Source organism: Equus asinus, chromosome 4 (genome assembly GCF_041296235.1).
Source record: "Equus asinus isolate D_3611 breed Donkey chromosome 4, EquAss-T2T_v2, whole genome shotgun sequence".
In the NCBI taxonomy this organism is placed as follows: domain Eukaryota; kingdom Metazoa; phylum Chordata; class Mammalia; order Perissodactyla; family Equidae; genus Equus; species Equus asinus.
Genome location: NC_091793.1, coordinates 135,628,747 through 135,655,554, shown reverse-complemented (window position 1 = coordinate 135,655,554; position 26,808 = coordinate 135,628,747). Strand labels below are relative to the sequence as shown.

At 47.1% G+C, this 26,808-nt stretch overlaps 1 protein-coding gene across 1 annotated transcript in view; it reads left to right on the top strand.

The window, feature by feature from the left end:
• Positions 1-26,808, top strand: part of LOC106829471 (aldehyde oxidase 2-like) — a 48,704-nt gene that overhangs the window by 19,667 nt on the left and 2,229 nt on the right. Inside the window, exons 11-23 of the mRNA XM_070508345.1 lie at positions 794-927; positions 2,872-2,959; positions 5,497-5,583; positions 6,229-6,420; positions 8,448-8,675; positions 12,173-12,268; positions 14,478-14,606; positions 16,283-16,357; positions 17,304-17,356; positions 18,544-18,658; positions 21,221-21,286; positions 21,396-21,584; positions 24,005-24,172. Coding sequence (XP_070364446.1) covers positions 794-927; positions 2,872-2,959; positions 5,497-5,583; positions 6,229-6,420; positions 8,448-8,675; positions 12,173-12,268; positions 14,478-14,606; positions 16,283-16,357; positions 17,304-17,356; positions 18,544-18,658; positions 21,221-21,286; positions 21,396-21,584; positions 24,005-24,172 — 1,620 coding nt within the window. The remainder of the gene's footprint in view (positions 1-793; positions 928-2,871; positions 2,960-5,496; positions 5,584-6,228; positions 6,421-8,447; positions 8,676-12,172; positions 12,269-14,477; positions 14,607-16,282; positions 16,358-17,303; positions 17,357-18,543; positions 18,659-21,220; positions 21,287-21,395; positions 21,585-24,004; positions 24,173-26,808) is intronic.

Sequence of the window (26,808 nt, the reverse complement as noted above, 5' to 3'; positions counted from 1 at the left end):
CTTTAGATTTACAGAGGACATTCATTTGCACCGCACGCACTTAAATGACCTCCGTGATTGGATGACAACACGAAATTCTATCTGTACTTGATTTTTCTCTAAAATAATCATTATAGGGGCTGGCCCAGTAGCGTAGTGGTTAAGTTCCAGCACTCTGCTTCAGCAGCCCAAGGTTTGCCAGTTCAGATCCTGGGCGCAGACCCACAGACATCAAGCTATGCTCTGGTGGCATCCCACATACAAAATAGAAGAAGATAGACACAGATGTTAGCTCAGGGACACTCTTCCTCAAGCAAAAAGAGGGAGACTGGCAGTGGATGTTAGCTCAGGGCCAATCTCCCTCACCAAAAAAAAAAAAAAAATCATCATTATGGATAAACTATGGAGTAAACACATCCCTTTGCAGCACATTTTCATTCCCCAGTCACAAAGTGCTCTAGGTCCCAGCTGTGAACACATCCTCTTCTTTAGTGGCCTGCCAGGAGCTTGCTGGTTTTCACCTGGCTGTGACGTTAGGTCTAGGCTTTTCACTAGGATTACAGCTTCCAACAGAAACCCGGGACTCTGACGGTTTCCCTTCTGGAAGATGCCATTCTTCTGCTGGAAGGGCTGTTCTGTGAAGATTAACGATGCTTATGAACTGAGAAGAGCACCGCAAGACAGACGCAGACCATCTCAGGGGTTTTTGCAGACAGTAGATGTCCGTGATTTTCCTGTGATGCTGCTTCAGGAAACAAAGAGCGTCTTTGCCATTTCACTCTTGTAAAACTCTCCCATTATCTCACTTTTACAGAAAACAGTGTCCTCTACGTTAGACATCCCCATCAACAGGATCACCTGTCATGTAAAGCGAGTGGGTGGAGGTTTTGGCGGGAAGGTGGGAAGACCAGCTGTACTCGGGGCTATTGCAGCTGTGGGCGCAAACAAGTAAGTGCACCTGGGGCTCAAGAGCGTGTAAAATGCACACAGCTGAGGGCAGATCAGAGGCCTGAGAGTCACCTGGGCTACTGTCATAACCACCTGAGCGTCCTTGGGCGCAACTCGGTCTCCTGTCTCTTTCTCTTTATGATGAGAGATAATAATACCCGCCCTCCTAGAGTTCTTGGAAGGTCAAATGTACATAGGACTCAGAATAGGCTAAAGTGCTGTAAATGGAAAAGTGGTACAATCAGTCAAACCCCTCCAGGCCTGAGGCTGCCTGTCCCTGAGACAACGTGACCCTTTTAGGCTCAGGGCAAGTCACCTGCCCACGTGGAGTGCCAAAGGGGAGGCTGCTCCCCCACTCTTCCTTCCTGCTCGAAGCTGCAGACAGAGGAGTGAGGAACGAAGGCTCCCACCCTCCGCCTCTCTGCACCTGGGAAGGGCTGGCTCTTCAGTGTGTGCTCAGTGGACAATGACATCCTCAAAGAGAGCTCCGGGCTAGCGTCAACCAGCAGGCTCGCTCCCTGCTGCTCCTGCGTTCATGCTGCTGGCTTTCCCGTTCTTTGTTCATTTCCTATGACTGTTTCTTTGTTACTTTGTCAGAGCCCCACTCAGCCTGCACAGTTCAAAGGTCTTGCTTCCCTTGACCGTCTCTGTGTCCTTCAGAACTAGGTCACAAGGCACTGAGATATATGTCTCGTCCTGCAAGGAGAGATGGGAAGAGGCAAGATCTGAATCCCACCCCCAGTTCTTTCCATAATGAGCCCTCTCTATTCGTACCCACTGGGGACCCAGCAAGAGAGAATCAGTTCATCGTATTCCCACCAGGCTTTGTGCCTTTACGACTTCCCAAACGTGATGACTGTACATTGGAATCAGCTGGGGAGCGTTTAAATCCAATCGCCTAGGCTGCCTCGTCCTGGCCCGGCTGTCGGTGTATTTTAAAACTTCCCCAGGGGTTCCACCATGCAGCTGAGTGTCCCAACTAGCGTCTTAAGCGACAACGCTGCCTTAGCACACAGCTGCCACGCATTGTGGTCCCCAGAGCAGTCTTCCCAAACTGCTGATAATAAGAGCTCATAGAAATTCCTGCCTCCCCATCCCGGACTCACTGAATCAGAATCACCAGCGGATGGACCCGGAAACTTACATTTAACTGATGCTCCACTTGATCCTAACTGTTAAAGACCAGGAAACCCTGCCCTAGAATCATGGTTTTCAACAGGTACCTGGAGATACCTGTGTCAGAATCACTGAGAAAAATGCAGATTCTGGGGCCCCTCCCCAACCTGTGGAATCAGAATCCTAGTACTAAGGCCTAGGAATCTGCATTTTCACCAGCACTCCAGATGATTCTTTTGCACTCCAAAGTCTGGGAACCTTTGCCCTAAAGATAAGAAAGGGTGAAACCCTAGCTATCCAAGGGCCCAACTTGGCCAACAGAGTAGCACTCAAGGGTGAAAACGAAGATGCTAACCCAGACATCCTAGGACAAGTGGTTGGCCATTTTTTTCCAGTTCTGTTGTTAAGTTTGCATTTTTCTGTTCACATCCTTCCTCCTTGTAACTAGTGGTGGGGATACACAAAGTGGCTGAATCTGGGTGAGGGTCATAAGAACACAAGTTAACTGACATATGACATTAATCCCTTTACTAGTTCTCCAACCATTAAGTTATAGACCACAGGGGCAATAGTAACTTAGTCATACACTAGTTCAGATCAGTGCCTAGCACACCATATGCACTCAATAAATATATGTGGGATGGATGGATGCTTAAATGAATGGTTGAATAAATGAGGAGGAGAATGGATGGTGACTAGGTTGGTAGAAAGGTGGACAGATGGATGGGTGAGAAGATAGTTAAATGAGAGAATGGATAAATAGGTGAGTGGACGGCAGATGGGTGGGTGGGATGGATGGAGAATCTGACTAAGATTTGTCTTCTTTAGAACTGGTTACCCCATTCGTCTTGTTCTTGATCGTGAAGATGATATGTTAATAACTGGGGGAAGACACCCATTATTTGGAAAATATAAAGTGAGTACTAAAGATGAAATTATTAAAATACCTCATTTTATTTTAATGGTTTTATATTTTTCTATGATTTTGATTTTGCTAAATTGTAAAAACAAACAATAATCTAAAATATTCAATGAGGATGCTGTGTCTTTGAATACTCAGAAGATTTTATGAGGAACTTTAAATAAATCTAGTGTAGAATTTTGAAGAACCTGAATGATAAAAATACTATTTCAAATAATGATAAAAATGCTGTTGAAGGAATGAGAATTTACATTAGTGGTCCTCAAAGACAAAAAAAACTGAAAGAAGCTATAAACATTGTTATACCAAAATTTCTTCACTATAAAAATAATATTTTGCAGTAGAAATGTTTGGAAACAGCTTGAGCATTTTAACCGCAAAATAATTTTTTACGAATGCTTCCACCAAGTGGCTACGAAAGTCATACAAAAGCACTTCGCAAATAGGGAAAAGAATCCACTAACTAGAGAAATAATTTAAAATTGTTTCCAAACCACGTTCATTGCACTTTTATGCAACTGCAGCATAAACGCTAGTAAAAATACTTGGCAATATACTGACAACAATGCTACTTTTCAAATTTGTGATTGAGTTGTTAAGACAGTTCTAATGCAATGTTTCTATATCAAATATGCTTTATTTGGGAATTGCTTATAGCATATACATAGCTAGATTTTCTATCTGATTTTGTCCTTGCTAGATTACTAACTGTTATATTCCCTGTGGTACTAAAGCCACAGCTTTCCACACCACAGCTCAGTTTTATTTCTTCCATTGGCACTGGTAATTTTTATAATTAAAGAGGAAAGGAACATAGTTGGCCATTAAACTTTTTATTTGCCTTCAACTGCACAGAAATTAACACTCACAGCTGTTATCTTCTAGCATGGAGAGCAATGTGGAGGTGCACTCTGGGAGGCTGGCAGTTGGTGCTATGTGGTTGTTGAGGTCTTTGGTTTTGGCCTAAATTATAAATCAGGCTTTATTTACATCACAGGGAACTGTTTTAGTACTAGTACTTAGTAAGAAAGTTCTAGACTGTAAATATTTTGGTGATTATAAAATACAATATAAAATATAAATGAATATAAAATATAATTAAAAGAAGGAAATAGACTTTTTGAAAACTCCAAATTTTATTTTTTTAAAGAAATATAAGTTTACATTGAATGTAATAATGTATGAGTGTGTATGTATGTATACATATCCTCATTCAGACCTGGCTAACGAAGTTTTGCTTAGTTATTCAGAACTATTTGTAAATTAGCCTAATAGATGTTTACGTGTGAATACATTTTTCCAAAATTCTTGAAAAGTTTATATTATATATATATAATATATATTATAAGAATTCTCTCTGCTAATTTATTTATGGGACTGCTTAGCAATTCTTTCTTCATGAAAAGTCAAAGGTAGACTTCAGCCTAGCATTTGTCAAAATTACCGTAAATTCTGAATTGTTGGCTTTTCCTATATTTCTTCACTGCTCTGGTTCGTCCTCCAGCATTTCCCTTGGAGTCAGTGATAACCATACAGTTGTACGGTTCCTTCAGATGGATTTTCCTTGTTTTCAGAAAGGCAAAGGGACCTGGCCAATCCTTTTTGGTCGAACTACAATAGATAGGGGGAACTTACTTTTCAATCTGGCTGTGCAGACGGACTGGTCTAGGCGGGTGGGAGGGGATGGCAACTTCAGAAAAACACAAGCTGACTTCCCGGAGTCCCAGCGGTAAGAGCAGTGCCAGCTCACGTTTGCTCTGTCCTTAACCGATCACGAAGTGCTTCACCAGCTCAGTGACATGAGAGCAGTCACGCTCCCTCAGGCATCCCAGCCTCCGAGGCTTCATCAAGAATAGCATGATTTCACTCATATGTGGAAGATAAACAGACACGTAGATACGGGGAATAGATAAGTGGTTACCAGAGCAGAAGCGGGTGAGGGGCACATATGGATGGTGACAGATGGAAACTAGACTTTTGGTGGTGAACACAACGCAGTCTATTCAGAAGCTGAAATATAACGATGTACACCTGAAATTTACATAAGTCAATGTGACCTCAATAAAATGAAAACAATCAACTTAATTTAATTTTTTAAAGCGGCAATGATTTAAAAAAAAAAAAAGATGCACTGTGATTCATTCCAATGAGCTCTGGAATCCCAGAGACTTTTACACAATGAGGAAAACCACAGACTAAGTTAGAAGGAAAACCAGTAAAAAGTGAAGGAGAATCTTCCAAGAATAAGGAAGAAGAGGGTAGCAATTATACGCCAGGAGAAAAGCAGTTCCATACGGACTGTGAAGCCAGAAAACTACACGTGGGAAGAAAAGGGCTCAGCCAAACTCAGGTCAGAGGAGGTCTTTGTCCGCCACGCACTGAAAAAGAAGGGGATCGCCAGGTGTGGGATACCCCAGAGCACACGGGAGAAGAGTCTGTCTTCAGTCCCGCCAGTCGTGGAGCTGGGCTGTGGCTCCAGCTTGGCAAGCAAATTTGAAACATATCATCAACTGTCCATGATTTGGTGACAGGTGGGATTCATGAACAGCGGGCGCATCAGAGCTCTCGACATCGAGTGCTTCATTAACGGAGGCTGCACGCTGGATGACTCAGAGCTGGTATGTGCCTCGGAAACCAGCCCGGTCCTTGATTGTGAGTAGAATGCAGCATTTCTAGATGAGTCTTTATGGAGGATGTTTCCTCCAGTACTTACCAAGTTTCACAAGCAGTTTGACTCTGTACTTGACTTTTTTTTTTTTTAAAGATTTTATTTTTCTCCTTTTTCTCCCCAAAGCCCCCCGGTACATAGTTGTATATTTCGTTGTGGGTCCTTCTAGTTGTGGCATGTGGGACGCTGCCTCAGCGTGGTCTGATGAGCAGTGCCATGTCCGCGCCCAGGATTCGAACCAACGAAACACTGGGCCGCCTGCAGCGGAGCATGCGAACTTAACCACTCAGCCACGGGGCCAGCCCGTACTTGACTTTTTTTTTATGGTAAAGAACCCTGAGCTAATATCTGTTGCCAATCTTCCTCTTTTTGCTCGAGGAACACTGTTGCTGAGCTAACATCTGTGCCAGTCTTCCTCTATTTTGTATGTGAGATGCCACCACAGCTCGGCTTGATCTAAACCAGTGAACCCCAGGCCAGCGAAGTGGAGCATGTGAACTCAACCACGATGCCACCAGGCCGGCCCCCCTGTACTCGACTTTTAGAGAAAAAAAAAGTGTTGTCCGATGTATGTGAATATCTCCTTTTACTTTAGGTAACTGAATTTCTTATACTAAAGATGGAAAATGCGTATAAAATCCACAACCTCAGGTTCCGGGGACGTGCGTGCATGACAAATTTACCATCCAACACGGCCTTTCGTGGATTCGGCTTCCCCCAAGGAACCCTGGTCACAGAGTCTTGCATCACAGCCGTGGCAGCCAAATGTGGCCTTCTGCCAGAAAAGGTAAGGCTGTAATCAAGGTCGTAACCAAAGCTGCTCAAGAATCAGACAAGGCAGGGAACAGCTCCCACAGAATCACCCTGGAAGAGCCGCAGGAGTGAGCCCTGGCTCAGAACTCAAGATGCATCCAGAGCTACCTAAACAACTCACCTCCCCGTGTCATCATCCCTCCTTATGTTTGCATCTTCGATTTCTTTTTCTTTCTTTTTTAATCTATACAAAATAATTACTATTTTTAACATTCAGACCACACTGAAATAATTAAAGTAGAAAGTGAACAGCCCCTTTCCCATCCCCCTCCCTGCTGGTTGAGAGTAACCACTGTTAACAGTTCCGTGTTTATTGTTCTGGCCCTTTCTCTGTGTTCCTCCACCCATCTGTATTCACACACAGGTAGACATTGACTTATAATGTGGATGTGCACACACGTAGTTATTTACCGAAACGGGACCACAGTACACATAGTATTCTGCACCTTGCTTTTTCTATGGCAATATGCCGTCTTCCCATGTCAGTAGAATGATCTGCTGCATTCTTTTTGATGACTGAATGGCACTATGTGATATGGATGCGTGTAACTTACCTAGCCACTCCTTTATTGATACACATTCAGGTTGTTACTCATTTGGGGCTATTAAAATGATGCCGCAATAAACACCTTGGTACAGATGTACCAAGGGCGCATCTTTGCCCTACTGTCGACATCTTTAGGATAAATTTACACAGGAGGAACTGCTGGTGCGCTTGAAAACTTTTGAGAGAGAGTGTCAAAAGAATGCCCTCCAAAAACGCAATTTTGTGTGAGGTCCTAGAAGGTGCACAGTGTGCTAGACCAGGGGGAGAGGCCGCCACAGGCCACCGAGACACCTGCTGATAACTCTCCCACTCCTCACACGTCCAGTCCAACTCCAGCCTACTGTTCACACTTCTGTCACTTGTTTCCCCAGTGTAGACCCTCTGCTCCCGCAAGACTTTCCATGTACTGTCTTTTGAGCCCCTTTGTCCCTAATTCAACAGGGAGGACCACCAGTTTGTGATTTGTGATTGTCAGGGTACTGCCTACACATGAGAGAACACCTAAAGATTGGACAAAGAAGACAGCAGTTACCCCAAGAGAAGTCACACAGAGTGTTCTGTGGGTACAGAGGAGGAAGACTTCACATTGGCTTGGGGGGCGGGGAGTAGGAAGAACTTTCTGGAGACAATGGCACTGAGATAGGCCTTGAAGAATGATAGGCACAGATAATGGAAAGGTAGGATAGGCCAGTGGAAGAACTTGAACAAGGAGAGGCAACCTCTTTGTGACTCCGTTTCCTCATCTGTAAAATGAGGGCGGTGTGACACACCTCACAGAGTTTCCGCAAGACTCAAGTGAGTTAGCATTTGTTGAAACTCGTTTTCATAAACTGGATAGTATTAGTCCGGTGTGGCTGCTGATAATCGTAATTCTACTATTGCTATTAGAGTGTAGTGGGGATGATGAAAAACTCCAGAGCACGTCCCCGTGGGCCCTCCTTCCTTGTCAAGGCTGCAAGCTTCCGGGACTAAGACACCCATATTCAGAGACACTTTGAAAAAGATTTGCCTACAACCCGTTCCCAAGGCAGCTGGAAGCCTTAGAGAGGCTCTGCTCTCCGTCATTGGCGCAACGCTCCTCCTCTCTAGCAGAACGAGTCTTCAGTTATGACAGCAGACCCTTGCTTTTATGTACTACCGACCGACTCTGCCCCATCCTCTGAACCTTGTAGGAGAAAGAAGAAAAATCGGCCTCCCTAGGCCCCTTACCCCACCGCCCTACACAAAGCAGTCACTACCGCCACCCTCCACTTCCAGGAGGGAGAGACCCCGGCCGTGCATGGAAGAAGAGGTGAGAAATCACCTCTATTGCTTTTGCAAAGGCATATGCTTGCAAGAAAGAGCCTGTCTCCCCCATCAAAGTCTGTGCTCTACCAGGGGGCTTTTCGAGTCTCTGTTCTGCAGCCCGTTCCTGTCTTACCATAACTGTCGCCTCCATTTCCCACCCGTTTCAGGTGAGGGAGAAAAACATGTACAAAACAGTTGATAAAACCATCTACAAACAAGCGTTCAACCCTGAGCCCCTGATAAGATGCTGGAACGAATGTCTGGACAAGTCTTCCTTTCACAGCCGAAGGATGCAAGTGGCAGAGTTCAACAAGAAGAATTACTGGAGGAAGAGAGGCCTGGCTGTGGTCCCCATGAAGTTTTCCGTTGGCTTTGCTGCCACAAGCTTTCATCAGGTAAGACTCATCTATGTGGGGTGGAACCCTCATGTCAGACACCCTCCTGGCCCAGTCAGCTAGTGCTGACTTTGGGAGAGTGTCACATTCCCCAGGGCACCGAGCCCCTGACCCTGGAACCTGGGAGAAATGTACGAAACTCTCCTGAGCAGCCGGCAACTGCAAGCACTTTTAACACAGTGCAGTAGAAAAGCCTCAATGGCAGAAAACAGCACGAGCGAGCAGAGCCTGCGGTGCATAACTGCCAAGATGGAGCATTGACCCCCCCCCAGCAGCCCCCACTCTTCGCCAAGGGAACAGGCGACCACACAGGCATGGTGCTGTGCTTTTGGAGCTGGGGGTCTCCTGGCGTGGTGGGAATGGCACGTCTGCTGGCCCGCGTCCCAAACACCGCAGCATATCTGGTGCACGTGCTACGTCTTCCGTTTTGCTCTGAGCAGCTGGCTGTTTCGAGGCACCCCCTCAGGAACCTGTGTCAAGTCTGGGGGGCAGTGAGAGTGGGCTCCAGAAATCCTCCCAAGTAAACGTGTGAAAGGAAGAAACAAGCCATCCAGAGGCCCTTCCAGAAGGGAGGCAGAAGGGCAGCGTATGGATGAGTCCACCCGACAGCACAAGGACTGGTGCGGACGAGCCTTCCCAGAAATCCCAACAGGTCGTACACAGGAAAGCTGTTTAGGAAACTGGGAGAGCTTGTTGCCTCCCCGTTATTGTCCACCAAAAGCAGAAAACTCAGCAACTGGAAAAGTCTTAAATGCATTAGATCTAAATCTAAACCTAAACTCTAAATCTGAAAATGCATTAGATCTCCCTTACGTGTATACCACTGAAAGCATTCTTCCACTGATGTCCAACTGCTGGCAGCCAAGAGACACACACACACACACCCCCACCCCACAAGCTGCTCTGCCAGAGGAAATCCTTCTTAGGGAATAAAGCACTTGCCCCAAACCCCTAATCAGGACTGGGAGTCAGGAAGACTGGAGAAATCCTTGGCCCTGCCGCTTACTAGCTGTGTGACATTAGCAAGTTATTTAACCTCTCTGAGCCTCAGCTTCTCCAATTATAAAATGAGAATAATCATCCTGTTTCAGGATTGATGAGGATTTGATGAGACGGTCACAGTAAAGCACCTGGCGGGGTGCCTAAGCACTGGGTAGTTTTCCAGGGCAGCCCACACGCCCCCCTCCCCGCCAGAGCGCTCAGACTCACCTCTCAGAGCTGGGGCTCCTCTGGCAGTGGGACCGCTGGACTCCTGCCTCACACTCCTGTTAGGTCCAGCGTGCTCGTTCTATAAAGAGACACGGGAAGGTTAACGGTCACGTCTACAGGCCTGGACTGAATCAACAGCATAAGAGATCCTGGATGGTCACCCGTGTGGTTTTTTCTCTGACACGAAATGTTGTGTCTTCTCTACCAGTTCTCCATTCTCCAACGCCAACTGGGCGTCTAGCAATTCGATTCTGACACTAGCTACCCAGAGTCACCGCAGAACCCCAGTCAAGGCTGAGTCCCATCAGACGCCAGCCCAAACGGAGTGCCCACGCCACCCACCCTTCTGCCCCGCCGACTGCAAATTCTGGGCCTTCCCTGCCCACCCCTCAGGTCTGATAATTTGCAGAGCTACAGAACTCAAGCAAGCACTTTACTCACGGTCGTTGCCACTTCGTCATAGAGGATGCGACCCAAGAGCAGCCAAATGGGAGAGACGCACGGGGGGGGGGCGTGGAGCGCGCAGCCTCGTGCCCTCCCCCTCCAGCGGGCGACCCTCCCGCTAGTGGATGTTCCCCAGCCCGGAAGCTCCTCGAACCCCCCGTCGTTTGGGGGGTTTATGGAGGTGCCACTACTTAGGCACAACTGATTAAATCTTTGGCCGTTGGTGACTGACCTCAATCTCCAGTCCGTCTCTACTCCCCTGGGAGGGGCACTGAGAGATGGAACTGTCTAGCCACATGGTTGGTGTTTCTGGCAAACATTCCCCCGTCCTGAAACTATCTAGGCTCCCCAAGAGTCATCTTATTACCATACAAAAGACAGTAAATTCCAGGGGTTCTAGGAACTCTGTGCCAAGAACAGGGACAAAGGCCACCTATGTAGTTTTCATCCCATCGCACCTCCCCTCACTGCACAGCTGCTTCTCACCCAAACCACAGCCTGCTCCCTGCCCTCTCCCACGGAGCCAACTTCTCATCTTGTAACACAAACATCTTTGAATCAAAGATTTAAGCCTCCATTTGAAAGGCCTCCAGCTTCCGCACAGAGCTCTAAATTGACGCACCCGAGAATCACCAGCTGCGAGCTGAGTGAAGCGTGTTATCCCGGGTCAGCTGATGACTCACAGAACTGGAACACCTCCCCTTTAAACCAGGCATGGGGAGCGCTGTTCTCAGAGGGAGTCGAAAGGCCCACGGTGGATGACTACTATTATTAGCGCCTACAAGCGGGGTGCCCCAGACCTCCTCCAAGCCTCGGACGGGAATAGACTGGAGTCCTCATTTCTCCTCCTCCTCCTGCTCCTCCTCCCTGAAGGAAAAATACCACATTTCCATTCATCCGATTTAACAAGCATTTCTTTAGTGTCTCTGTGATTCAGACTTGCCCCAAATTCTCTACAGGACACAAAGCTGAACAGGACCAGGTGCCCTTCCTCCACGAGACTCCTGCAGAAAAGCCTGTGTTCATTTCCTGGGGCTGCCGGAACAAAGTACCACAAACAGGGCAGCTTAAAGCAACACATTTATTCTCTCACAGTTCTGGAGCCTAGAGATTTTAAATCGAGGTGTCAGCAGGGCCGTGCTCCTTCTGAAGGGTCCAGGAAAGAATCCTTGCTCGTCCCTTCCAGCTTCTGGTGGCTCCTGGTGTTCCTTGACTTGTGGCTGCAGACCCCCAGTCTCTGCCTCCGTCTTCATGTGGCCTTCTCAGAAGGACACTGCTCACCGGATATGGGGCCCGCCCTAATCCAGTATGACCTCACACTAACTAATCACATCTGCAGAGGCTATTTCCAGATAAGGTTACATTTTGAGGTGCCAGGTGGACATGAATTTGGGGGTGGGCGGGACATTATTCAGCCCAGTGCACCCCGTAAGAGGAAGTGCAGAGAGGAGAGTAATTAATCCTCTAATCCTCCCGGGGGGGAATGAGAAGCATTGTGGAAGTTTTAACAGAATAGAGGCCCAGGGTTCAGGCCAGGAAGAGGGACCAGCATCAGCAAGAGGCGGGTCAGGAAGGAGCAACGGCACAGGAGACCGAGGAGCGGGTGGGAAGAGACAGGGATGGAAATGGAAAAACCCCAAAGGCCTCGTGTCCTAATGAGCAGCAGGGCTTCCCTTGCAGACAATGGGGAGTTTTTGCCCACCTTGCCCGGCGTGAACCCTTCTTCCCTTTGTGATTCCACTGAGTCGTGACCCGCGCGCTCCGTGAGACGGGTGTTTCGCTGCCTCTTTTCTTACGTTGCTCTTCTCCTGCACTGAGCTGTGCCTTCTGGCTTGTTTCACTAGGCAGCCGCACTGGTTCACATCTACACAGATGGGTCCGTACTGGTCACACATGGAGGCAACGAACTGGGCCAAGGCATTCACACCAAAATGCTACAGGTAAGAAATAAGACTGTCGTTAACCTCTCTATACGCTGTTGCCATGACTGCCATATGGCGCTGTTGTGGGGTAAATGACACTCCCTGTATTCAAACCCTAAGATCTGGACTATTTACTTGAAGAGCTTCTTACATATCAAATAGAAGGCTGAGGTGGGAGAAATCCCAACACGTGCAGATCCTCCTGGGGCAAGGCCAGGGCTTCTGGACGGTGGTGGCTGTGGAGACACCGGTGAGGCACCCCTGGAGCGCTGGGGCGGTGCCATGCAGCCTTACCTGCTGTAGAACTTTCTCAGCTTTTCTATTCTGAGACCAGTATGTATAATTTTTACATTTTGGACAATATCAAGTTGCTAATGTATTAGTTTGACAAGTAAGGACAAGTGTCTCATCAACTGTTATCATCCTGTAATTTTTAAAGGCTATTTTAACACACACACACAAAGTAGGAAGATATTTCAGGAGGAAAAAGAATAATGCTTTAAAGTGAATAAATTTCACTCTAATGAATTTATTAGCTTGTTATCTTGTACATCTGCAGCTTTTGACTATCCCCTCAGCTCCTTTGGACCGCATCTCCCATGTTCCATACTTTCTGAAGGACTCCTCAATGCTGGTGCCTTTTAGCCCCCTTCCCTTCCTTTCCCCAACACCTGCCATGGATACAGGCACAGGACTCAGGTCTGGCCGGTCGTGGCTCCTGAATCCCACTGGCTACAGGGATTGGTCCAGAAAGGAGGCACATGACCAAGCAAGGCCAATTGGAGTCCTTTCCTGGGACTGATGTGTGGATGCCAGGAGACAGGAACTATGGTCTCCTTGTGGTGGTTTAGCTGCTCTGCTATAGGCCAGGGCTTGTCAGAGGCAGCTCTCCTGTGCCACGGAGGAAGCCTGTCTGCTGTTGGAAATAACACGGCCATCGTAGAAAGAAAAGCAAGTGTGAGAGGCTGCGAGGGGCCCCTGGGGAGAGCATAAAGCCCCTAGATGAAGACATATGTGACCCTAGCTCCCTCTGTCTCTCCCAGTGATACGAACCATTAAATTCCCTTTGGATTTTCATCACCAAGAACCAATGAAATTGTCCTTATTTCTTCCATTTTTGCATCTTTCTGGGGAAATGTCATCACTGAACAGCATCAGTCTGAAGACTGGCATTGGGGACAGGTACACACCCACAGACATGTGGAGAAAGTGTTTTTGCCAAAACTAAAAGACAACAGCAGCCAAAATAATGCTCTTTTCTTTTCCTTCTTTCCCTCCCTCTTTTTTTTTTTTTAAAAGATTGGCACCTGAGCTAACATCTGTTGCCAATCTTCTTTCGTTTTTTTTCTCTTCTTTTTCCCCAAAGCCCTCTAGTACATAGGGGTTTTTTTTCCTGTTTCCTCTCCCCCGGTCCCCCCAGTACATAATTGCACATTTTAGTTGTGGGTCCCTCCAGTTGTGGCATGCAGGACACCACCTCAACATGGCCTTGTGAGCGGTGCCACGTCCCCACCCAGGATCTGAACCAGCGAAACCAGGGGCCACCAAAGCAGAGCGTGCGAACTTAACTACTTGGCAACGGGCTGGCCCCAACTCTCTTTTTTTATTTTTCATTTCTTCTTGATTAAATATCTTAATTTCCACATGTGTCTGCTGGGGAAACTGGAAGGAAAAGAGCAGAAAAGAAAAAAGTGAACAGCAAATCGTAGAGGAATATAAGCAAGTGGAACAAGCAGAAGAACAGGGGAGGAAGCCAAAGTTTAGGCGGGGATGAGGGCGCGAGAGACGACAGGCCCTTGGGGCCAACCACATTCCTCTGGTACTGAAACCGACAGATTTAAGACCAAACTGAGTCAGTCAATCTATCTCTATCTCTCTCTCTATTTCTCTCTCACTCTCTGTCCCTCTTCCTGCACTGTCACCAAATTAGTCTAATAATCTCAGCTTGGCCTGTTCCCTTACACATGTAAACCTTGGAGAAAAGGGAACCCTTAACATCCTAAATGCACCAAATTTGAATGGAAGGACTGCTGTGGAATGTTACCGTAAAAAACACTTTAAAACACCTACTAAAAAGTGGTTTTAGTTTTTAGAAGATACATTATTGTAGGCTTTAAAGGATATCTTGGCTATAATAAAAACAGCAGTTTTTTAAATTAAGAAAAATAATGACTCAAATCTTCACAGAAGGCCTTACTGGACTTGACAACGTTTGTTGCTCTCCTAGGTGGCCAGCCGTGAGTTGAAGGTCCCCACGTCTCACATGCACATCTGTGAAACAAGCACAGCCACGGTGCCTAACACCATCGCGACAGCGGCGTCCATCGGCTCCGACGTCAACGGCCGAGCTGTGCAGGTGCTTCCTCCTGTCTGTCTGTCCTGGGTGCTTTTCCCACATCTCTGGTTTTCTTAGCTGGATACAGGCACAAGTGTTTGGCTTCAGAGAAGTCATCTGGGTCACTAAACATAGGCTTGGGATGACCAAAATGTCGGGAGACTGTGTCAGTCAGAGGGTCTAAAGTGAGGTGACGAACAGGCCCAGAACATAGTGGCTGCAACACAACACAAGTCTTTTTCTCGCACACATAGCAGTCAGAGGGCGGGTTCGTCCTTCGAGCACTCAGCTCGGTGGTGATCCCTCCTTCCTCAGCGCGTGGTTTTCAAGGCTGCCCTGAGCCCCATCTTTCCAGGGAGCCAGAGAAGGGATGGAGCGTGGAGGCCCGACCCGCAGCTGCTGCCAGCCCCTCGGCTCCCCGCGCAGAACCGTGTCGGGCACGTGCAGCTCAGGGCGGGCCGGGAAAACGTCCAGAGGGGGCAGGCGCTGCGCCCAGACACCACGGTGGGTTTGGGGAGAGGGCAGTCTCTGTCTCCGGGAGACGCAGAAAGAAGAAGGGTGGGCACCAACAACGCAGCGCCGGACACACAGTTCCCGCCGGCAGGTGGGCGGCCGAGCGCAGGCAGAGCGTCGGCGTCGGTGGAGAGCTGCGGCGCCCGGCCGCTTGCCTGGTACTTATTTTCTAACTGATGTTAAAAAAACACCTGCTAAATTTTGGCTTTTTCAGAATGGAACCGTGACTTCATATTCTGTAATTCAGTATCTGACTGTACGTACTTTTGAAGTACTATCTCTGCGTCCCGCTTCTGTTAGAAACTGCCTCCTTTTCCCTGGGGACCCTGTGGAGAGGCGCCGTCCCTCACTCCCAGGACACTGCATTTGTGCTACCAAGAGAAACCGCTTTCAAATCCATCTTATCTTCGTGGGGACACCTCCTAGGGGCTCAAAAACCAGACACTCTTTCACTCAGAACAAATGTGTGGGGAACCTCAAGTTTCATGAGATCCCATTTGGGGTGGAATCAAACACAAGATAGGAATAACTCTGTGTGTATGGGAGTTGTTGGCCCAAACTAAGTGTCAATCCATCTTCTAGGATATTGAGTTTTAGGTTTCTGTTTTGAGTGTCGGAAACTTTCTAGATCTAGATTATTATAAAAACAAATTTAATTATTTTCTCACTTCACACCCAAAGCCAAGGCCTTCATTGCGGTGGTGGGACGGTAGCTGGATGAACAGGTGGAAGATGGACAGAAAGCTGAACAATGTCTCAGACCCGGAGGGATACTGACATGTCATTGTTGCAGATTGGAAAGCACAACTTTGAATGAAAATAAGAAGTTTTGTTCCATTTATTTTAATTTATGGGAAATACAAAAGAAGGCCTAAGTCAAAAATGTAGAAAAAGAGAAAAAACAATTACGAGCATGAATAGTCTTAGAAAGGGGACCTGAGAGAAGAAATTCAGCCCAGCCTACCTCTTCACAGAAAGTGAACCAGGAAGGAAAACCCTCCGGTAACTGACGCTCTCCTCAGGGTCAGGGGCTGTGTTGTCATCGTCTCTGTGTCCCCAGAGTGTCAGGATCAGGCACTCTGTAAGCATTCATTGACCTAACCGATTATCAGTTAATATTCGTCCACACAAATCCTAACCACCGGGCTCTTCTCTAATGGGGTTCACTTCTTCACTCCTTCAAGAATGCTTGCCAGATCCTGCTGAAACGCCTTGAGCCCATCATTAAGAAAAATCCGGAAGGTACTTGGGAAGACTGGGTAAGTGCTCCCCTCCATTCTTACTAGAAATGAGAGAACCACCCAGACCAGTGCGGAGAGCTCCATGGCCGGTCACAGCCCACTGTGTAGACGGTTCTAAGAGCGAATTTCCGCCAAAGGGCAGGGTCGCCAGAGGTTGAGATGCTGCTGGACGATGGCCACCAGGTGTGTACGGAGAGGGCGCACAGGGAACCCGTCACTGAGGGGAGCAAGGAAGTGATGAAGAACACCCTGACCCGCCCCGCTTAAATAAGGAAGGAGGGGAAAAGTCGAGCCTTCCTAGGCCACAAAAAGATGGCGATGTCTTGAGTAGGAAGGGGGAAACTAAAACAGGTCTGACTGCTATTGAAGATGTCTCAAGGGAAATGACCCATCTCTCCACCTTTACGATATCCTGTGTCTTATTCATTAGAACAACTCTCTCACACTTACACACGTGCTGACTAGCGTTCTAACATGTAGAAATGAAGCCCCAAATCCCTTGTGAACAAAGCCCCTACATCATGGATGAGCAGCAGGATTGTATTTTGTTTCTTGAATTCAGACTTCTGAGCTCAATCAGAAGGAAACTGTTAGAGTGCACTAGCTGAGGAAAAAACATTATGATGAGTTCTATTATTGGTAACAAAGCACCAACAACAATGATCAGATCTCTCTCTCTCTCTTTTTTTTTTGGTGAGGAAGATTGGCTCTGAGCTAACATCTGTGCTAATCTTCCTCTACTTTGCATGTGAGATGCCTCCATAGCATGGCTGATGAGTGGAGTAGGTCTGCACCCAGGACCCAATCCCACAATCCTGGGCCACCAAAGTGGAGTGCGTGGAACTTTAACCACTCAGACACAGGCCCGGTCCCCAGATGTCAACTTTGATACATAAAATATTTTCATTTTCATCTATCAGATGGTACATTTATTTTATTTTAACTAAATATGCCCATTCTGCAGATAGAAGCTGCTTTTGAACAAAGAATCAGTCTTTCAGCCACTGGATACTTCAGGTAAAAATTGCAATAATGTCATAACTTAGCTGAGAAAGCATGAGGTGACCCAGTTACTCCAGGCCTCAGTTCCCTCATTTATAGAATAAGTTGTTATTATGTGATCGCTGAGTTCTCTTCCAGGCCCCAAATTCTATGACTTCATATAGCTCTATGAGCTACGTCCAAAGAAATATTAAATAGTAAAAATACCCCATCGGGTAAAAAAAAATTATAAAACATGACTTACAATATCTAATCATTATTTACTATTCTTTATTGTGGAATAATAATATTCTTTATTGTAAGTAGTAAAAAGATACCATTAGAAACAGTTTGCAATTCCATTTTGCCAACCTCCCTCCCTTTGCCGTAAAACCTCTCCCTTTTGAAGCTCCTTGCTGGGCAGGAGGAGATGGCCGGGATGGTGGTCACCGCTCTTCATTTGTGCAGGGTCTATCGGTGGGAGGCCCTCGGTCAATGCTCATTAATTGAATGAGGCACAGAGAGGAGCGCTGGTTGTCAAATTCAGGAAGTGTATGACATTAGTTTTACAATTTAATGAAACAGACCGCCGAGCTACACACATGCACACACACACACACACACACACACACACACAAGGGTAAAGCAAATCCTCGTGAAGCAAGAGGGACGTAAGGGCCCAGCCCAGTGCCCCGTACATGGTAAGTCGTAAATTCCTGAGTTTAGTTTCACAGGAGAAGAGCAAATCAGCCCTCTAGCTGGGTCCGTCTTCCCTTATAAGTCAACGCATTGAATTTCTGGCCCTTTTTTACCAGCTGTGAATGACCACCGGTCCCCTGTGAGTTTGGTTAGCGTAATCTAGGGGTCCCTCTGGGAGCCCTGCTGAAAATCAGTTGAGCTTTTCAGCGTGCAGAACGAACACTCAAACCCTGAACCATCAAGATACAGATACCCTGTGAGGTCTGGACCGAGACAGTCGTTGGCTTCTCTCTCTTCGGCGTGGTAACTACAGCCCAGAGAGCATCCTCTTTAAAACGGAGGGAAATGACAGTGCTGCCGTAATAGCTGGATTGTGAATACAGCCAGCCGTTTAAAGGAGCTTAAAAGGCAGTTGGAATGATCATCCAGCAAATGAAATGCTGTCATAAACCTTTGGTAACTTTTAAAGAGAATCAGCATTGTTTGCACGCCCCTCCCATAAAGGGCTTTCTTTCTGCCCCCAGGGGCTACGAGGCCTTCATGGACTGGGAGAAGCGGGAGGGAGACCCGTTTCCCTACTACGTCTACGGAGCAGCCAGCTCTGAGGTGGAAGTGGACTGCCTGACGGGAGCTCACAAGGTGAGTGGGATCTAACTTCCTCTTGGCGAGTTCAAGCATCAACAGCAGACTTGCATTGTACGTTAGTAGCCCAACTTCATTATGTAGCACTTGTCTAGTAAGAAAAGATTCTTTCAATTCCACAGAACGTCCAGAGATCCAGCTTTATCCTGAATTTCCACTTACAAAGAAGTAGTCAAGAAGGAATTGCTCGTGACAGCCTAAAATGCATTGTTTTTATTACATTTCAGAAAACAAAACCACTTTCCAAAGGTTTTCCCAATAACAGGGTTCTATTCCTAAAGGAAAGTCAAGTTATCTAATTTGAAGGAATAGGTACTTTACTAAATTGTCTTGAGTAAACATGTTGAAAGCACATGGCAATGTGATAATGTTTCTCCAAAGTCAGCTGTCCCAGGGGTACTACTGGTCTTAAGAAAATAGACTGGGAGTTGAGAGGCAGGTGTGAAAATAATTCTTGTGTTTGCTATTTAATTGAGCATCCAAGAGACCACTTATTGGAGGCAGCAGGCTACATTTAACTAAAAGTTAATTTCCACCATAAAGGATAAGCTCATGAATATCCCCAGGTCCCGTCTGGAAACAGAGATTACAGAAACCTTAAGTAGAATATAATATAATCCAAAGTACGGTGAATTGTTAGGAAATTTGTAGAATGGACCGATGATATCTCTAATTGAACACACAAATTACTCCAACATCATCTTGAACCCAAAATAGACATGGCCGAGTCATGTGAAATAGAAAGAACTTTGCAAACACTGACTTGTAAATTTTATCAAAATGTCTTTCACTGCCCCATTGTTGGTTAATTTGTCCACTGCTTAAATATTATGTGACTAAGATAAAAGTTGCGGTAAATGAAGGGATGACTGGACAGCGGTTGCCCTCATGTTCCACTCAAGTTCATCCTTAGGACACAGAAATATCATGTCTCCATTTTCATCTAGATCATTGTGAAGAAGTAAACTCATGAAATTAGGATCATATGATTATCTTAAAACTGTTTCGGAATGTTTTTCACATCATGGTACACAGAGATAATGGTAATTCTTGCACAACACACTGTGGCAAACAAGGGAGACATGGTGGCAGGTGACCAGCCTGCCTCAGGCCCCCCGAAAAGCCCAGGTGTCAGTGTCTTGGCATCTGTAACCCCTTCGAGGCCCCACAATAGGGGGGAAGCTGTTTTAGAAATCAGCTAGTTTTCTGATCCCCCATCCTAAAGGCCGTATTGTCAGATTTAGCAAATAAAAACACTTGACTCCTAGTTAAATTTGAATACCAGATAGATAACAAATTTTTCCTGGTACAAATATGCTTCATGCAGTATTTGGGACATACTTATTTTTTCTGGCAATTCCACCTGGGGTCTTGGCATAAATCCCTGAAGAAACGACCCTCTTGGGGATTTTCCAGAATTTGTGTTGCCAGAGACGTTACAATGCGGTCTTCCCTGTGCCTTCCTCATTACAGGTTAAGGTTCAGTCCTTTCAGTGTCACTTTGGTCTCTTGAAATAGTTCATTCCTTAAAGAGGCAAAACTTCTTTTAACTAAAGAGAAATCAGAGACTCTAAATGGCAGGCCTTCTTGCTGGCTGTTTGTGATCACTGAGCTGAAACATCTAACAGTTCAGTTAGTGCCCGGCCTTCTCCTCCCGTTGTCCAGCCCCCGTCATATGCAAAACATCCCAGGTTTACAGGAAATTGAGGGCCCGCTCTGAGGGTTGTCCCGTCTCCTGCCCCGCCCAGGTTGAGAATGGATGCCGGCTGGTGCCAGTGCCCAGAGGAGGTTGCCTGAGAGGCCAGCCTTTGAGTCAAAAGACAACTCCCCGTGCAAAGGGCTAGAGAGAAAGCAGGAACCCAGGGATGGAGCCTAAGCAGGGAATGATGATGTTGTCAGAACGAACACCGGCATGGGGGCAGCAGGAAAGCCCAGAGACATTCCTGAGATAGACCACAGGCACTTAGGGCTTTCTGTGGCTCCTTGACAACCTGCGTGCACATGCCCAGCGCTGAAACAGGAGGGCCAGATCAGTGTGACGATTCTCAGGGAAGGAAGCAGATTAGCGAAGTCAAAGGTGGTCTCAGCGTCTGCCCTTGATACAATCCAAGATCTTGCAAGTCCCCAGATTCACGCGAGCCGCGATGGCTGCCTGATTTCCTCAGTGAGACGTGATGCTGAGTGAGACCGTCTCCATCAAATCCTCGTGAGCCTCCGTGAGCTCCTGGGCTATGGTAGAGCGACAAATCCAGCTGAGAGTCAGATGAACAACCTGCTCAATTCTTTACTGAGTGACACTCAAACACCAACATGCCGTGGACTTCGGAGTCACTTAAAAGGAGTCAAGACCTTGAATGCAAACATCTCCTGGGGTCATCGACAGTCCTGGCACTACATTTAAAGAGCTTCACAGGTGTCTTAGCACGTCTAATGTTGATGAGGTTCAATTCAGTGTTAAAGCCAGCAGAAGTTCTGCAAGAACTAGAGATCATTTGAGTAAACCTTAAAATAATGTTTTTAATTCAAATTTTTATACTGAGATAATTTTAATTTTGGCAGAAAATCAGAACAGACATCGTCATGGATGCATGCTGCAGCCTAAATCCAGCCATTGATATTGGGCAGGTAGGTGCCAGCCCACTCAGATGAAGGCCACTTCTTGAAAGTCACTGCAGGCGAGGTAAAGGCCTCTAAAACGTGTACAACGTCACAGCTTGACATTTTCCCCCTTCAGATTGAAGGCTCATTTACCCAGGGAATGGGCCTTTATACCACCGAGGAGCTGAAATATTCCCCAGAAGGAGTCCTGTATTCCCGAGGCCCAGACGATTACAAAATTCCCACCATCACTGACATCCCGGAGGAGTTCAATGTCTCCTTGTTGCCGTCATCACAAACCCCACTAACCGTCTATTCATCCAAGGTAAGCCCCAAACCTACCCCTGTGCGATGTGACGGATGAGGCAGCCTGGGAAACAAAAGCAGAGAACGAAGGAGAAGACAGATGTTGGCCGTCATGAGGCCCAAATCACTAGAGACGCTTAGAATCTGGAGACGAGTCACCTGGAGAAGAGAGAGGTTCTGAATAGATCAGTGATCTGCCCAGTGGTAATCCTGGGCCAAGAATTCTATTTATTAGTATCCTCTTTCACTGAAAACTCTAAAATTCAGGAAAAAGCTTTGATTTGGTAGAATAACATTTTCACTTAAGAACCTTAAGACTAAACTGTTTTTTAAAGATTGGCACCTGAGCTAACATCTGTTGCCAATCTTCCAATATTCTTTTTTTTCTTCTTCTTCTCCGCAAATCCCCCCAGTACATAGTTGTATATTTTAGCTGCGGGTCCTTCTGGTTGTGGTATGTGGGACGCCACCTCAGCAAGGCCTGATGAGCGGTGCCGTGTCTGCGCCCAGGACCTGAACCAGCGAAACCCCGGGCCACTGAAGCGGAGTACGTGAACTTAACCCCTTGGCCCCAGGGCCAGCCCCCAGAATAGACTATTAAATGGGGTTGAAGGCGTGATGCCACTGGAATCTGAGAAGCAGTGGCAGCGTGGGAAGGGTCCTGGGCCGAGGCCTCTCTCGACCTGGGGTCCTGCCCTAGGCCACGAACTCCCTGTCCTCTTAGCAAATCACTCACCTCTCAGGGGCTCAGGGTCCTCAGCCACACCCAGAAATCGACCTAGAGCAGTGGTTCTCAACTGGAGGGGGCAGCAGTTTTGCCCCCCAGGGGACATGTGGCAACATCTGGAGACATATCTGGTTGTCACAATTCGGGGGAGATGTCATTACTATGGGCAGAGGCCAGGGACACTGCTAAGCAGCCTCCAATGCACAAGACAGCCCCACGACGAAGAATTATGCGGCCCAACATGTTGATGGTGTCAGGAGGCAGAGATGCCAACCACCAGTAATTGCTGAAGTAGTGGCCTTGCAGGTTAAAGGTCAGCTTTGGTCTACAGTGCCGGACTCGGGCCATGTGAAAACCACCCTCACAGCAGAAGCTTCCGTTAGGTCTGAGATGTATTGTTAACATTTCCTTTAAAATATTTGGGAGACTTCTTACTAGGGGTGGCAAATTGATATTTAAAACATGAGTCCTCATATATCTGCCAGAGTTTTATCATTTCCAAACTGGATCCCACTTTCAGCTCAGGAACCTCCTCTGGGCGCAAGGTGATGGGGGCCGGGGGGGTGGGGGCGGGCACAGGTCAGCAACACCTTTGGATTCTCCCTGGGCCAGAAGCCACTCAAAGAGGAAAAGGCAAAAGGAAGCGCAGAGGGCAGCTTTCAGGCCCCCCAAGTGTAACGGGGCCGGCAGGACCCTGAGTCCTTGTGACCAGCCGCTCATAGGCAGAGCCTCAGGAAAATCCTGGGTGTGCAGGTGCCCCGTGGAGTGTGCTGCGTGATAGTAACAGGGACCTGCCAGGGACCAGGTGCTGTGCTGGGTCCCTTCACGCTTCCTGAACTTCACAGCACCCTGTCAGGGAGTTGTTGTTGCCTGAATTTCACTGACAAAGGACAGGGGCTCGGAGAGACCATCTCACCCAGAGAAGCAGAGAGGAAGGGCCAGGATTCTGACGTGGCTCTTTAGCTCAGGGGTTGCACATTGGGCCAAATCTAGCCACTGGCCAAATGTAGCCTGCAGATGTGTTTTTTGTGGACTACGCAGTGTTTTTAAAAGTCAGGAAATTTTACATTAAGACTATCTAAATTCTCTTGAAAAATTGGATGATCTGGTATTTTGGGCTGTATTCCTGGCAGGCAACAAGTAGCTAGAACCAAAGAACAGCTGCCCCTTTAGATAGGACATGGGGGTATCTCTACTTCACCATAATCCCCACTATTCCTTATTGTCCTTCATCTGCCGCATCACCCATTTGTCTCACCTGGCGATTCCTTGCAGATGACGGGCTTGCAACCCATCACCTGGTACAAAAGTCTCTCCTCTTTCTTCTCGTGTCCCCTGCCTCTCTGACCTACCGTTATGACAAGGCATCTTTCTCTCTGCTCGTCAAGTTGGCCAGTTCAATCCACTGAAGAGCTTTTCTAAACAGGGTATCCTCTCCTCACCACACACACACATATATCACTTTCCTATAGAACAAAGATTTAACGCACACAAGACTAAAGACATGGGAAGTTCTGGTGAGACTGGGATTTTTAAAAGTGCTCCAATTTCATTCAGTCAGTAAGTCATCAACAAACATTTATTGAGCATTATTGTGTGCAAGACTCTGTGCTAGGAGTTGGGGATAGAGTGGTGAACAAGACCTGGCTCCTGACCTCTAGTGGCTTGTAGTCTAGTGTAGAAGCTTCTGAAATAAATGTACTTTCTTGCAGGGCCTGGGTGAGTCTGGGATGTTTCTGGGGTCATCTGTGTTCTTCGCCATCGCTGATGCTGTGGCCACAGCACGCAGAGAAAGAGACATCGCCGAGGACTTCACGGTGCGGAGCCCAGCAACGCCAGAACGGGTTCGAACGGCCTGCGCCGACCGCTTCACAGAAATGGTACGGGATTCTTGTCTGTTTTCCTAACCGGTGACTTTTCCATTTCCTGCTTCTTAGGCCTCTTAGGTAAATTTATAACCTAATCTGTGCCAGATCAAATTATAAGATACAACTAATCAAATTATATGATAGAAATAAATCACACAAATACCTTTTGTATACGTACCGTTAACTTTTTAAAAAGCATTTCCCCATCTGTCATTTAATTTGACCCCTCAGCAGCCCTGAAGTAGGAGAATTTATCATGCTTCCAAAGCAAATAGCTAAATGTGAACAACTGACTGATTCACCAAACTCCTGTATTTCCTCCCTCTTTCCTACCTAACCTATCCTACCCCTCCACAGAAACAAACACCCAAAGTGACCTGTGTGTCGCGTGGCTGCATCCCATACCGTCCCTTTCCGGGTCCGTGAACAAACAGAGCGCACACACTTGCCTCTGTTTAGCAACCACGTGACCTCATCAGCAGCTCCGGCTTTTCCACTTGATTCCGGTTCATGACGAGGCCTCCCAGCGAGGCGGGAGGGGCCGGGGCCGTGCAGCCCCACGTGCACGCGGCCTGCCCAGCCTGCCGAGCGCTGCGCCCAGTGTGGCTGAGGTCCTTGAGTCCTTGCTCAGTGTTCTACACAGGGTACCTCGCGAGTCAGCACTGCGGCTCCATCGGGGAGCTACTGTTATTTCTTCATTTTGCTTTTGAGGAAACTGAGGTATGGTAACTTGCCCACCATCAAGATTCGAATCCAGGCCATTCGACTTCAGGACAGTATGTTGCCTCCTAGAGAGAAAGGAATTGATTCTACACTTCTCAAAATTTGTGTTTTCATGTCTGTACTAAAAGAAGCCCGAATACTTAACTGACCTCTTCAAAACAGGCAGACATCGAAAGAACAGTGTGACACAGGATGTAGGAGCACTGCTTAAAGAGCAGTGTCGTCGTTATTCGTTTCCCTCCCCTGCGTGACCCAGTCCTCTTCCCATCTCCGAATCCAACTCGCCATTTCTTGTTCTCCAACAACACCGACGCCCCTGTATTTCCGCCAAGTCTCCCGGGGTGCTGCTGCCTCTCAGGCTGACCCCCACTGACTGCACTGGGCACGCAAGTGACGCCGGTCACTGTCCCTCTCGGATGGCCAGGGCCGGAAAGCAGCTCTCCTCCACCCCAGGAACTCCTTCTCGGGCTGGTGTGGCCTGGAGGGCCGTGTCTGCCCCCTCCCAGCAGCACTAGAGACGCCGTCACCGCGGAATCAACCCCAAAAGCGTAGGCCGTTCTGACCTTTAAAAACATGTGCTCAATCCCACTGTGCAGTAATAACCATCCTTTTCTGGACGGGGGCAGACCAGGGAAAGCAAAAACACTGTACGAGAAAAGATACTTCCAATCTTCCTTTCTCACCCAGGCTTAACCTTTCTAGTCTTCAAGTGGCCTGGCTCCTAGGAAGTGACACCCTTCTTTTCCAAGATTTCAGGCTGTTTTTAACAGTCCAGTTGTCTGGCAAAGTCCCTCTGTCACATGCAATGGTAAGAAGGGAACCACCTGATTTCATTCACGGCTCAGCCTGTCGGCTGCCTGGTCCGTGGGATGAAGCCATGTTTTCTCCCCAGTCTGAGGGTTTCTTTGATCAGACTAATTTATTATGTCTTCTGAATATGTCATCCACTGATTTGTACACCCGTCAATCAAATGCTCAGAGTCAGTGTGGGAGTAATCTCACATTTCCTAAAATACTCATAAATAGATATGTGCTTTCTAAACATCACCTCACGTTATAATCTAGATTTGATATTATAAACCTCCTTTTAGTAACATGCATTGTTTTTTATCTTTATAAAAGTCCAAAAGTTAGAAAATGCTGAAAAGAATAAGATGAAAGTTAAAATCAGCCATAATCCGTCTCACCAGGAAATTATAGCCATTTTGACATGAGTGTGTATTCATACATATACTCACACACACACTCTTTTAACCATCTTTTAATTCATATATGTTGACATGTACAATGTAACTTATTTATATACTCATTTTACAAAATTGGGATATCCCTGACACAAGTGGCAGAAAAGATTTGAACAATACCATTCACAGGAAACCTGTATCGAGAAGATACTTTTCCCATGCAATATCACTCAAAAAATAGTTTCTTAAATCCAAAAAGAAAATAGCTGACCAAGGTCATTTATCCCCAAAACTCGTCTTTACTCGTAGCCCTAGAATAAGATTTGGAGGCGGGGCAGGGCACAGCGTTTAAGTTCCTAATAATAAGCCTCCTGCTGTTAAGGCTACTTGGCCCATGTTGAGAGTGACCGTTTATCCCTCAGACTTATCCTGCCCCACGATATTCCTCGCCATACGCCTGATCTCACGTATGTTTGAAACGATGAGAATATAGCCGTCTTCAAACCCCTGACCAGACTTCAGTGATCCGAGAATTTCTGTCCTTGCCTCCAGACCCCTCTCCTCAGCTCTACACCAGCACAGAGGGTGCCAGAAGCCAGCCTTGAGGGGGCCTCCCGAGGGAAGCAGAGAGGAGGAAGTTCGGACTCTCAGTTTACAAAAAGAGGAGCAGAAACACACAGAATATAGATTCTTCTGCTGCTTCCTGTCACAGGAAATAGCAATACTCCTCCGTCCAAATAG